Source organism: Moschus berezovskii, chromosome X (assembly GCF_049115385.1).
Source record: "Moschus berezovskii isolate FMDL1 chromosome X, NW_MosBer_1.0, whole genome shotgun sequence".
NCBI lineage: Eukaryota > Metazoa > Chordata > Mammalia > Artiodactyla > Moschidae > Moschus > Moschus berezovskii.
In genome coordinates, this window is record NC_142488.1 from 110,476,010 (window position 1) to 110,489,095 (window position 13,086).

Here is a 13,086-nt window from a genome sequence, read left to right on the forward strand (position 1 = left end):
CTGGTGACTGTACAGTCTGGAAGGGGAGAGACACACCAATGATGATAACACAGTAAGGTCCAGACTATGAACAGAGGCTTGAGGACTGGAGGAACACAGAAGAAGGAGAAGCTGATTCCATAGGAAGTCAAAGCAGGGTTCACAGAGTAGGTTGTGGCAATCATACTAAGGGATCGGGAGTTATAGACCTGATATTAGCAGCAGTTCTCTGTCCCATGTGCCAGGCGTTCTACGTGGCATTATCTCATTGAATCTTACAACACTAGGAAGTAGGTATACTTACTATACCCATTTTAAATAAGACAAAACTGAGGTCCAGAAGGGCCTAGAGACTTACCAGCACTGCCACCATACTAAGGGGCAGAGCTAGGAATGGAATACAGGTCTCTCTGACTTCAAAGCCCACCCCTCTGGTCTGCCATTCCCTTTTGGAGTTCGAGCAGCAGATCAGGGGAGCACTCTAAACCCAGGGGGTGAACTGGCCAGGCAAGGCCAAATTGTAAGAGGCAGTTTAAATCTGACCTCATAGCCAATACTTCCTTTCTGTTCTCCTCTAGCCCTGCACCCCAAGAATGCTCTTCAGAGTGGAAGAACACAGGTGTCAACTGGGAGCTCAGCTCTAGCACGTCTGCTAAACCACTCCCCCCACCCCGCCGAGGCGCTGGGCCTTCAGCCACTCACTGCTGCTCTCCAATGATTATCCCAGGTGTTGCCACATCCCACCGCTATGACTGTCCCCAAAAAGGGGACAGAGGAAAGAGGGAAAGACAAGGCTAGGATATGGAAAGTGGGCAAGGGGTGGAGGTGGGAAATGTTTTGTCAGTCCTAATAGGGCCATGGGCGGCGGGGTGGGTTGTGAAATCCTGGAAACCCTGCCTAAAGGCCAAAGCATCTCTGACCTCAGCCAGCCGGCTTTCAAGGTCAGATGGGGGAGGGTTCAATTGGGCACAATTCATTCCCCCTCAGAGATCCAAGACATGCCGGCAGCATCCAATTCACCCCCAAACACTTTCCAGGAAAAGGCTGTCCCACCTGCAGAGACCTCAAAGCTTCAGTCACTTGAAGGGGCAGCCATGACTGAGGGCTAGACTAGGGGACTGGTGGTGGAGCATTCCCACACATCCTAGGCTCTCAGCTGAAAGTGATGCAGGAGGAGGGTTTGTGAAGTGGGAAGTACTTCTCTGGGCTTAAGAGCGAAAAAAGAAAAAAAAATCCAGAAGAGAATAAAGGCATTTTAAAAAATGCCAGTATTCCCTTGGGTGTGTTATTTTTATCTCCAAAAGACATTGTCAGTTATCATGACAGGGTCACTTGCTTCCCCCTCCTCTTTAAACTGCCATCACTTTATCCCTCCTCACTCTAAAACACACAGTCCCCGCCATGGCAGCTTCAGAGGGCTCTGAGACCTCCCCTGGCACACTCGTTTCCAAATGGCATCAAAGTCCGTTCTGATAAGTTTATGCAAGGATCTCATTTCCGAGTGCTCGCAGGCAGATTTCATTTGATTCTACAGCAGCCTTCCAGGGCGGTTATTATAAGCCCCACTCGTGATTTGGAAAACTGGCATACAGACAAGTGAAAGGAGTTGCCCGGGTTCCTACCTCCCATGCCTAAATCTTCCCAAGGAGCAGTGAGGACACTGCGCTGTAGCTGCTAGCCTCTGCCACCACCCAGGGTGGCAGGTCAGCTCAGCTTTAACCGTGAAGTGCAGGAAATCGTGGGGTCGGCTCTGGCTGCCTTGCTGCTGCTCCTGAGAGCCTGGTGGCTCTGAAAACTAGAATAGAGTCAAGCAGAGCAGGAAGAAGGTAAACCCTCCAGCCCCCACCCCCTACCCCCCTGGGGCTGGCACTTTGTAGGTGTGGGCCCTGGGAGGAGACTTGCAAGACAGCACTGTTGCTGAAACATGGATGGGTTCCTATGGGGATTCCATGTAACTCTCACTCACCCGAGACCTCAGATGCCCCTGTCTTAGGAAACTCCAACAAGAGATATTCCCAAGCCTCCTCTTGGGAGTCTCTTCCCAGACTCACTATCTTTTTTTTTTTTCAGAGTGAAAGAAGGCTTATCCAGGGAGGAAATACACTCTGTAGACAGAGTTGGGCTTCCCTGGTGGCTCAGAGGTTAAAGCGTCTGCCTCCAATGCGGGAGACCCGGGTTCGATCCCTGGGTCGGGAAGATCCCCTGGAGAAGGAAACGGTAACCCACTCCAGTATTCTTGCCTGGAGAATCCCATGGACAGAGAAGCTTGGTAGGCTCAGTCCATGGGGTCGCAAAGAGTCGGACACGACTGAGCGACGGAACGGAACGGAGACAGAGTTGGGGCTGTCTTGGAAGGAAAGAGAGGCCCAGGGTATGGGGTTGTAGACAAAGTGATAGGTAAGAAGTAGATTTATTCAGAGAGAGACACACTCCACAGAGTGTGGGCCATCGCAGAGGACAAGTGCCCAGACTCACTATCTTTATGGCCTCATATGTCCCTTAAATTCCTCTTGGTCCATTTAAAAGTGTTCGATGAGCCAACCAGCCTGAACTATTCTATTCTGTTTCTAAGACACCCATTCTATTAGGAAGGTTAGATGACCATCCCCCTTAGCCCAGTGAAACACATTGTCAGGACCACTGATTCCTCATCTGATAAGATCTGGAGTGGGCATAGCTTCCTCCCAGGAGGACCGTATTTCCCAGTCGTGGGGCTAGTTACATTGGCCTCCATTCTAGGCTCCTATTGACCACCGAGCAAGAGAATTGTCTTTTACCATCTGAGCCATCAGGGAAGCCTGAGAGCACTGACTGAACCTCCCAAGTTCACCCTTGGTGGTGATTCACACACAAATATTACCAACTATGGAAATGGCACTGCTGCCTCGGGGTTGGAGGGAGACAGGCTTGTACCTATGGGTCTCCTATGACCCTCCTGGCCACCCATATTCTCTCACTGGGCCCAAATGCCTTTGTGGGGGCCAAACCCAAGAGCTCACAGGCAGCCAGCTGACTGAGCCAAGTCGAGTAACTGGGCCTATTCCGTGCTCCCTGGCCATGGTTTGAACCATTCAAACAACATTCAATTTGAACAACATAGCAAATTTTGGGCTTCCCAGGTGGTGCTAGTGGTAAAGAAGTAGATTTATTCAGAGAGAGACACCAATGCAGGTGACACTTCCTGCCAACGCAGGAAGGAGACATAAGAGATGTGGGTTCTATTCCTGGGTTGGAAAGATCCCCTGGTGGAGGGTATGGCAACCCATTCCAGTATTCTTGCCTGGAAAATTCTATGGACAGAGGAGCCTGGCAGGCTACAGTCCAAAGGATTGCAAAGAGTTGGACAGGACTGAAGCGGCTTAGCACAGCACAGCAGAGCAAATTTTAGCACTGAAGTCTGCCACCTTGAGAGCTATCACAGTGGAGAGCTATCACAGTGGAGAGCTATAGGTGGAGGGAAAGCAGCATGCAGCAAGACCTCCCCACTTCTCTTGAGCACTCAGAGCCGACAGAAGTGTTTTCAGAGCTAACCAGGAGCCAAGAGGGAGGCTAGACTCTCGTTTCCTGCCGTGAAAATCCTGAGTGAGGAGCTAAGGGACGACTGAGCAGTATTCTCCACTCAAGCAAGAGGCTTCTTCCACTCTTCCAATCTAGTTCCCATGACAATTGGCTAGGGTGGCTGAGACTGTGGGGCTGGATTCAAATCCAGAATTGAGAGGCCAGCACCCATTTCTCCTACCACCCAACCCCAGCTCTCTGATGCTGCTGCTTCACAGGCCACAACTTGTCTGGAAGGCCCAGTGATTCTCTGTATGTATTTCAGTTCAGCTACTCCCCCTGCCTTCCCCCATCACAACACATGTAATACACAGTTTTCACATGCACACCCCCTCCCTTGCGCATGCCCAGTTTAGGCAGGCTAGCTGTAAGCCACCCCTGTCTTGAGCTGTCTGTCACATACAAAAAAGCCTGGGGGAATGCAAGAGAATGAGTGCTGAGTGATGTTGCAGGGATAACCCCAGATCCACTCAAATTAGATTTTTCAAAGTGAAGCATTGGTACACTGGTACTATTTACTGTAAAAAAAAAAAAAGACCCCAAATCCCAAACCCCTTCACAGGCAAAACAGTGTAGTTGAGGACTACTGCTTCATAGCACGGGAAGCTTCCCACTTTGAGGCCAAGGCTGCCTAGGCTTCAAGCAAGGGCCCAGAGGTAAGCTGACAGCAGAGCCCAAAATGATGGTCACACCTGACCCACCACGTAGTCAGAGGTTGTTCTGTGTGACACCCTGAGATTGCTGAGGACTCTTCGACCATATCCATATCCATCCTTAGCCAAGCAAACCACCGGCCTGAAAGCTGCCTAGTGACTCAGGGAATCCATGTTCGGAAGGTGTCCATGGGGCCCGATGTTCTGAGGTGAGTAGGAGTTTCCAGACCTCAGTGTTGGTGACACCAGATGACGCTTCTCTCTGGGCTCCAGTTTTCTGCAGATTAGGTGTCCCTTCGGGTTTTCTTATCCTCAGTTCAGTGCAGTTCAGTCGCTCAGTCGTGTCCGACTCTCCAGGACCCCATGAATCACAGCACGCCAGGCCTCCCTGTCCATCACCAACTCCCGGAGTTCACTCAAACTCATGTCCACAGAGTCGGTGATGCCATCCAGCCATCTCATTCTCTGTCGTCCCCTTCTCCTCCCGCCCCCAATCCCTCCCAGCATCAGTCTTTTCCAGTGAGTCAACTCGTCGCATGAGGTGGCCAAAGTATTGCAGTTTCAGCTTCAGCATCAGTCCTTCCAATGAACACCCAGGATTGATCTCCTTTAGGATGGATTGGTTGGATCTTCTTGCAGTCCAAGGGACTCTCAAGAGTCTTCTCCAACACCACAGTTCAAAAGCATCAATTCTTCAGCAATAAGCTTTCTTCACAGTCCAACTCTCACATCCATACATGACCACGGGAAAAATCATAGTCTTGACCAGACAGACCTTGGTTGGCAAAGTAATGTCTCTGCTTTTTAATATACTATCAAGGTTGGTCATAACTTTCCTTCCAAGGGATAAGCGTCTTTTAATTTCATGGCTGCAATCAGCATCTGCAGTGATTTTGGAGCCCAAAAAAATAAAGTCTGACACTGTTTCCACTATTTTTCCATCTATTTCCCATGAAGTGATGGGACCAGATGCCATGATCTTTGTTTTTTCATTTTTCTTATCCTAGCAGAACCTAATTTTCATCAAAATGTCCTGGCGGCTGGAGAGGATATGCAGTAACCTTATTTTTTTTTTTAATTAGTTTTTCAATATTCAGGCCCAGTCAGAGAGGCCACAACTCCACCTCCGACGATCCCCAAAGCTCTATCCTCCATCCAGGTTTGTCAAAGATAACCTCGGGCCTCTCAACACAAACGTATCTCTGGTGCGCTGATGGGCAAGAAGGCAGGCAAGACAGTGACTTGTTGCTCCACTAGGCTAATTTGTTGGCTGATTCATAGGAGGTGGTAGCTGATGCGTAATGATGACTTAGGGGGCTGTGGCAGCAGGAAAGTTTTCTAAAAATGGCTTTTATTACAAGGCTTTCCTGCATTTGGCTATACTCAGGCATTATGTCATTAGGAAAAAACTGATGACTCTCAATAGAGAAAAAGAAATCTGTTCCCAAAGCAGAGGCTTTCTTCAAGCTATTAGCTGTCTCCTTGAAATCACAACATTGAAGATTTCACAGCAACAGCATCAACACATTGTAAAGAAGCATGAGGAGCCATTTGACTCCCTGCCTCCTTCAGTACTCATTCCTGTAGGCGGGAAGTGGGGGAGTGAGAGGAAACATGGCAAGTGGCTGGTTGTTTTTTTCATTTTTTTCCTTCGACTCATTCACACTTAATAAAGCAAAACATAATCCTGGAGTTTAAAAATAACATTTCTCTAGTCACCAGAAAAATTGGAGACTGCATGTCATTTTTCCTCCCAGGGGCAGAGGGCTTGATTATCTGAGTACAGATTATCCTCGAGTCTCCAAAGCCAGCCAACTTTCTCACACTTGCCTTCTTTTGCTGCATCAACTGTCGAGACATTTTTCTGGTCTGAGACAAAGACTGTTTGCCTTTCTGGCAGTCCCACAGGGGCTGCCTGGCCTAGATGAAAGAGGCATCAAAGAGGAGGGTAGGAGGGGTCGGAATCCCCTGGTCGAACTGATTCCTGGGGTCAGTCATTCCCTCCTTCAATCTCTGGCTATTTATCTCTGCATGTCCGAGGAGGGAGGAGCTGTTTGCCTCTAAATTCTTTCTCACAAATACCTGAGACTCAGATAATCAAGTTGATTACACTAAGATGGATGGTGAGGTCTGACTGCTATTTGGCAAAATAATAATCCTAAAGAGCAAATGGCCAGAAAATTGAAGCCCTGTGTGAAGCCCACTCACGTTCATGGTTCCGTTGATCTCTGCCACCGACTCATCATCTGTAGGGAATTGGTAGATCTGGACTCCGTTGCTGACAAGCTCGCTGGTGATTTTGATTTTGAACTTGGTTAGCTCACTCTTAGAAATGGCATCTGATTTGGCAATGATGGGGATGATGTTCACCTAGGGAAGGGAGGAGCAAAGGGGCATCATTACTAGAAATCTGCAGCTCAGAGTAGGTGACCTAGGACTTCTACCAGCTGCCAGAGGGAGCAGTTCAACCCAATAGTCCAGGTTTGGCCACCTCCATAGCCAAAAAGTAGTATAATAAATGATAATGAGTGCTTACTGTTTGCTGGGCACTGAACAATAAGTGCTTTACATGGATTAACACAATTAACCCTGGCAGAAAACCCTCCCAGAAGGTATTAGTACCACTATTTTACCAAAGACAAATTGAGGTAGAGAGAGGCTAAGTAGCTTGTCCAAGGCCACAAAGCACACACGTAATGGAACTGGGATTCAGATCCACGTTGAACCTCATTTTTCAATATGTAGTATTAACCTACCAGCTCAGATCCAAATTGATGAGCTGTGTGATATTTTAATATCAAGGTCATTGCTTCAGTGATTTCAAAGCGGAAGGATGACAATTGGGAATCTGCGGTGGACAAAGGGAGAAAAGGCCACTCCTTGCCAAAGGTCAACTGTCCCAAGCCATCCTGTGGGGGCTAGCCCTGGGCCAGGTGAAAGAGACACATGTGGGAAGCGAGGCAGGGCAGGGCTCCGTGAAGAGGCATATACGGCCCTCTTCCTGGAGTCAACACTAAGGATCCAACCCACTGACGTGAAGACCACCCTCTGTTACTGATTTGATCTGTACTGTGCTTAGTCGATCAGTTGTGTCCGACTCTTTGCAACCCTATGGACTGCAGCCTGCCAGGCTCCTCTGCGCATGTGGCTTCTCCAGGCAAGAATACTAGAGTGGGTTGCCATTCACTCCTTCAGGGGATCTTCCCAATCCAGGGATTGAACCCAGGTCTCCCACATTGCAGGAGGATTCTTTACCATATGAGCCACCAGGGAAGTCCAAGAATACTGGAGTAGATAACCTATTCCTTCTCCAGAGGATCTTTCTGACCTAGGAATCGAACTGGGATCTCTTGCATTGCAGGAGGATTCTTTACCAGCTGAGCTACCAGGAGAGCCCAATTTGACCTGAGACTTAGCCAAAAAGAGCTTCACTGTCAGAGTCTCCTGATTAACTTCTGTGTAAAGAAAGCAGAAGCAGATGCCCAATTTTGTACAGATGTAGGAGAAAGGCCTGATGCTGCCCTGAAGTCCAATCCACCTGAACCTTAATCCTTGAAATTCCTCCGAGAAGGGACAAGGCTTTTACTGCTGGAAGGTCAAGCAACTGGAAAGGCACGTGCCTGAGTGAGACAGAGCAGAGCCAAGCTCAAGTTCATACAACAAGTACAACTAGTCCTGCCAGCACACTCCAGTGGGCTGGTGTGGATGGTGCTTGTGCCCTGAAAAGAGCTCAAGACTTGAAATTTCCCCCTTCTTTGCTCTTTGCCTTTGGAGAGCCTCTCCAGGCTGATGCCGCAGCTTCAGGTGTTGGCCAAAGAAAGACTGGACCTTGGAGGCACCTCCCTTCAGGTCTTTGGGGCATGGAGGTTGAAGCCCTTGGCGAGGTAATGCAGCAGGCAGTCAATTCTTGTCTCTTTTCACCACGTCCCCCATCGGCACGCTGTAAACATAGGCTGAAGTTTGCCTACCTAACTCAGCCCACCTGGCAGGCTGCCCACCACATGGCTCCGTGCTGCCTCATTCAAGACTTGCAGGGCGTGGCGATGTTTCCCGAGCAGCACGTTACTCGCAGGCGGTGAACTCATTGCTGTGAAAAATGACAAATTGCTCCTCTTTTGATGACAGCTGAAACTCAGTGATTATAGTGAAGGTGCTACTAAACAACCACATTTAAAGATTTATCTTTTTTTTTTGTAAAATAAATTCCCTGGAGTTAGAGCTCAGTCTGCATCCCAGATCCATTACAAGTTGTCTTGAGCAAGCTATTTGACTGTGCCTCAGGTTCCTCGTGTGTAAAATGTGAATAACAATAGTACTTCCCACACAGGATTACTGGAAGAATGAAACAAAAACAATGCATATAAAGGACTCATCACAGCGCCAGGTGCTTATGAGATGTTAAGGGAGGAAATGTATTAGTAATGAGGCTTTCTAAAGAATCCCGTGGTCAGTTATCTTGCACAACCAATAATCCTTTAACATGAAGAATCATTGTCTAATTTATATCTGATGTGGGACTTGCATTTTTCAGTTTATCTTAAAGCGGGATATGCCTGAATCCCACAGCCATCTTCCTTGGGTGTGGAGGCAATGTAACCTGGCACCACAGAAGTGAAGTCGCTCAGTCGTGTCTGACTCTTTGCGATCCCATGGACTGTAGTCTACCAGGCTTCTCTGTCCATGGGATTTTCCAGGCAAGAGTACTGGAATGGGTTGCCATTTTCTTCTCCAGGGGATCTTCCTGACCCAGGGATCGAACCAAGGTCTCCTGCATTGCAGGCAGACACTTTGCCCTCTGAGCCACCAGGGAAGCCCAGAGTTCAAATCTAGGCTTTGCCAGGAGCTGGCTCTATGACAATGCGTATATCTCCAAACCTCTTAGAGCCTCAGTTTTCTCTTCTATAAAATAAGAGTAATGATGGTGTTTGCTTTACTGGGTTGTTGTGAGGATTCAATGAGACACTCCACAAGGCACTTTTACAGTGGTGACATGTAATAAAGGTTTAACAATTGTTAGCTATGATAAAGTTATTATTGATAATAAGAATAATAACTTTTGAAGTCAAGCTTGCATGTCTGATTCCAGTATAGATCAGTTAACACTGTGACAAAGGAAAAAAAAAACACCTTTCCACCACCCAAAGTCTGAGGCCCTAGACCCAGACAGCCATCTGTCCTGCATCCACCTTTATTCCCAAGAGGGATCAGGGCAGAAGACAGCTCAGTGCACACTCATGCCCGGCGCTGGGAAAACATCACAAAGCATATGACTCAGGTGCTGGAGCAATTAACACCATCTTTATGGAGGGACAGGGAATGGAGGGGAGGATGCCAATGCCACAGAACCTCTACCAGACTCTGGCATCAGTGTGGCACAGGAGACCACCAGAAGGGGTCCAGTAGACCCCACCTCCCACCCACCCTCGCCCCTGCCTCCCTACCTTACTGTCCAGCTTCTTCATTGTCACTAGGTCCAGAGACTTCAAGGAATGACCCGTGGGGGCGATGAAGTACAAGCAGGCGTGGATGCGAGAGTCATGGTAGGTGTGCAGTACCCTGCGGATCTTCAGCTCCTCCTGCAGGTAGGCCTCAAACTGGGCATCGATGAATTCCACGATGGGCTTGTAGCTACAGGGGAGAGTGGGGAAATGGCCACACCCCTTCAGACACCTGGATTTTGTTAGGTTTCAAAGCTCTTTTGGAAATTCAAAATGCCCTTGGTAATCTGACTCCTCCCACCTGACTGGATTTCAGTGGGCCTCTGCTCCCGTCAGACTAGCCACCTCTTTCATCCCCACATGAGCCAACTGTGTGTTCATCAGTGTTTCTCTCTGGAATGAGTGCTTCTCTCTTCTCATCCCAATCTTGCCCTCCCAGGCCTCAGGACTCGGATGAATGCCCATCTCCTCCAAAATTCCCCAGTAATGCCAGAAAGCCCTTCTGGGCCTCGGGAGTGTGACAAAGAATTATGCTATTGGATGGCTTACTGATGCTTCACAAGGATTAGTGTCCCCTCAAACAGACTGTGTCCTTGTGAAGGGCAGGTACAGTGAAGGGCCCTTCTCTGCCCCATGGGGCCCAGATGCAGTGTGGAGCCCCCTGGCAGCATTTGTGGATGGGCGGATGGTGCCTCAGGCTGGGCTCATGTCTTTGCTTCCTGTGTCTTCCCTGCAGCAGCTAATACTCGAGCTGGGTACCCAGGGGTGGTCAGGATGTCTCCTTGACCCACTGCTGGGGAATCTTCCAGGATGCACTGGGTTCTTCTCAATCTTTCTGGGTTTGAGGCTCCCCCAAAATATTTTTCTGTTCTCATTTCCTCTAAGGTCATGATTTTTTTTTTTTCCTGTGGCCACATGGCATGCAGGATCTTAGTTCCCTCACCAGGGACTGAAGCCACGACCCCTGTATTAAAGTGCAGAGTCTTAACCACTGGACAGCCAGGGAAATCCCTAAAGTCATAACTTTGAAATCTACTTTGAAAATTTGAAACTTTGAAAATTTGGTAGAGTCTTACCCACACAACCTCAACACGTGTGCACATCCTAAGCTCACTGAGTCCCCAGGCACAGAGCTCCTGTGTGGCTCCAAGTCTTGCTAAAGAGTCTCAGCCAAGAATCAGTCCTCTGTTCCTCTCTGTCCTGGGAAGCTTCTTTCTTCTCTATGGCCCCTACAGCCTCTTTCTGCTCTAACTAGGTCAGCTTAGCCTCCACCCTGCCTCTGTTCTCGTCTCCCTGTCTGTCCACTGCCTCTCCATTTGGGGCTTTCTCCCTTCAAGCAAGAAGAGGTTTGCTATCTGGCCCAGGCCAGTAGTCCCTAACCATTTTGGCATCAGGGACCTGTTTTGTGGAAGAACAGGGGTGGAGAAGCAGGGGGCCGGGGATGGTTTCAGGAGGATTCAAGCACATGACATTGATTGTACATTTTATTTATATTATTATTACATCAGCTCCACCCCAGATCATCCGGCATTAGAATCTGGGAGGTTGGGGACCCCTGCCAGATGGGGAGTCTGCAGAGACCATCGTGGGAAGGGAATGTGATAGAAGGAGGAGCCAGGCTCAGCCAGTGCCTCTCAGCTGCAGCAGCCCCCTATCTGAGCCTTTTTGAAAGATTCCCCTAGTAGAGAAGAGAAAAGAGCTTTTTAAGAAAGAAATAACAGAATTCTAGATTCTGAGAGCTACATACAGAGAGAGCCAGGTGCATGGTACCTCTGGAGCCCTAGAGAAAAATCTAAAAATATAGTACTTTCTTTCTTCCTTTGATCCCTGTGAGCCAAACACTCTTCTGAAGGGTAATAGCATCAAAGGATCACTTGGTTGCAGGGATCCTTAGAAGGTTCCTGAAGAATTAGCGGGGTCGGGGGGTGGGGACTACATCCCTTAGTTTGTTTAATTAATTTTTGGGTGACTGGCTCATTTGAATGATCTAAATATGGCACGACTATATTTTTTCCTCCATTATACAACTTTTTTACTTTATTTTTTGCTCTACAGAAGGGACCCAAGGAGGACACAAAGCAATGCATTTTCAACTTTTCACCCCCTGCATCTCTGGTGACATGCTGGGTCTATCTTTCTGCTAATGCCTCTGGCCCTTAGGGTCTCTGAAGAGAGGCATCGTCAGAGCAGCCAATCCACCCACAGGATTTGGTTCAGTCTAATCCTAAATGGATGACTCGTCTTTGTCTTATTCATTTTTACTGTTTCCGACATTTTGTTTTTTTAATTTCAGTTTTATTGAGACATAAGTGACATATAGCACTGTATAAGTTTAAGGTATACAGCATAGTGATTTGATTTACACACACCATGAAGTGGTTATCACAATAACTCTAGTAAACATCTATCGTCTCACATATGTACAAAATTACAGAAATACAAACAAAATTTCCCTTCTGATGAGAATTCAGGATTTACTCTCTTAACTTTCATATATAACACACAGCCATGTTAATTACATTGATCATGCTGTAAATTACATCCTTCGTGTTTATTTACCATAGAACTAGAATCTTTTTTCATCTTTTTATCCTCAGTGTCCCACGTGGTATCTGGAATATAGTAAGGGTCCCACTCCCACTCCCAGTGGCTCATCTTCCCTCAACGGCCATCTCTCCCATCCCACTCTGTCATGCTCACTGGACTAAAGTTCATGGTAAACAAAATCCCTTACTCCCATAAGCAACCACGTCACAAAAATGCTTCCTTCTAAAAAAAAAAAAAACTGCTTCCTTCTGAGGGACACCTGACTCCCCTTCAAAGATTCTGCTTCCTTCATATCCTTATCAACTGGAAATGTCTACATCCCTCACACCCCAAGGCAGCTTTTTTCCAGCCCATTCATTCTCCCTGGCTTACTATGATCTGCTAGAAAACCAGCTCCAATATATTCTACCTCTCTTTCTCATGACTGTTTATCTTTTACTTTTCAGGGTAGGAATTCCTTTTTATCTTTTTGCCATGCCACATGGCATGTGGGATCTTACTGCCTGACCACGGATCAAACATGTGCCCCCTGCAATGGAAGCTGGGAGTCTTAACCACTGGACCACCAGGGAAGTCCCTTCAGGGTAAGAATTCCTTAGCCTTGGGTCCACAGACCTTGAAGAGGTCTATGGATAGAATTCATAGGATCCATGAACTTCGATAGGAAAAAACAAATCTTTTTCACTAAGCTGTAACTTAAGTTTAGAGTTTCTTCAGGTACAAAAGTAGGTAATGCAAAGGAAACCATAAACAAGATGAAAAGAAACCCTCAGAATAGGAGAAAATAATTGCAAATGAAGCTACTGACAAAGGACTAATCTCCAAAATATACAGGCGGCTCATGCAGCTCAGTGTCAGAAAAACAAACAACCCGATCAAAAAATGGGCAGATGACCTAAACAGACATTTCT

The 13,086-nt window shown here is 47.6% G+C and overlaps 1 protein-coding gene across 4 annotated transcripts in view; it reads right to left on the reverse strand.

Moving 5' to 3' along the window:
* Positions 1-13,086, reverse strand: part of SEPTIN6 (septin 6) — a 79,683-nt gene that overhangs the window by 21,311 nt on the left and 45,286 nt on the right. For all 4 annotated transcript variants that reach the window (XM_055438155.2, XM_088834082.1, XM_055438152.2 and 1 more), the window contains exons 4-5: positions 9,632-9,818; positions 6,399-6,560 (exon numbers count right to left, since the gene is read on the reverse strand). In XM_055438155.2, the coding sequence (XP_055294130.1) occupies positions 6,399-6,560; positions 9,632-9,818 (349 nt within the window). The remainder of the gene's footprint in view (positions 1-6,398; positions 6,561-9,631; positions 9,819-13,086) is intronic.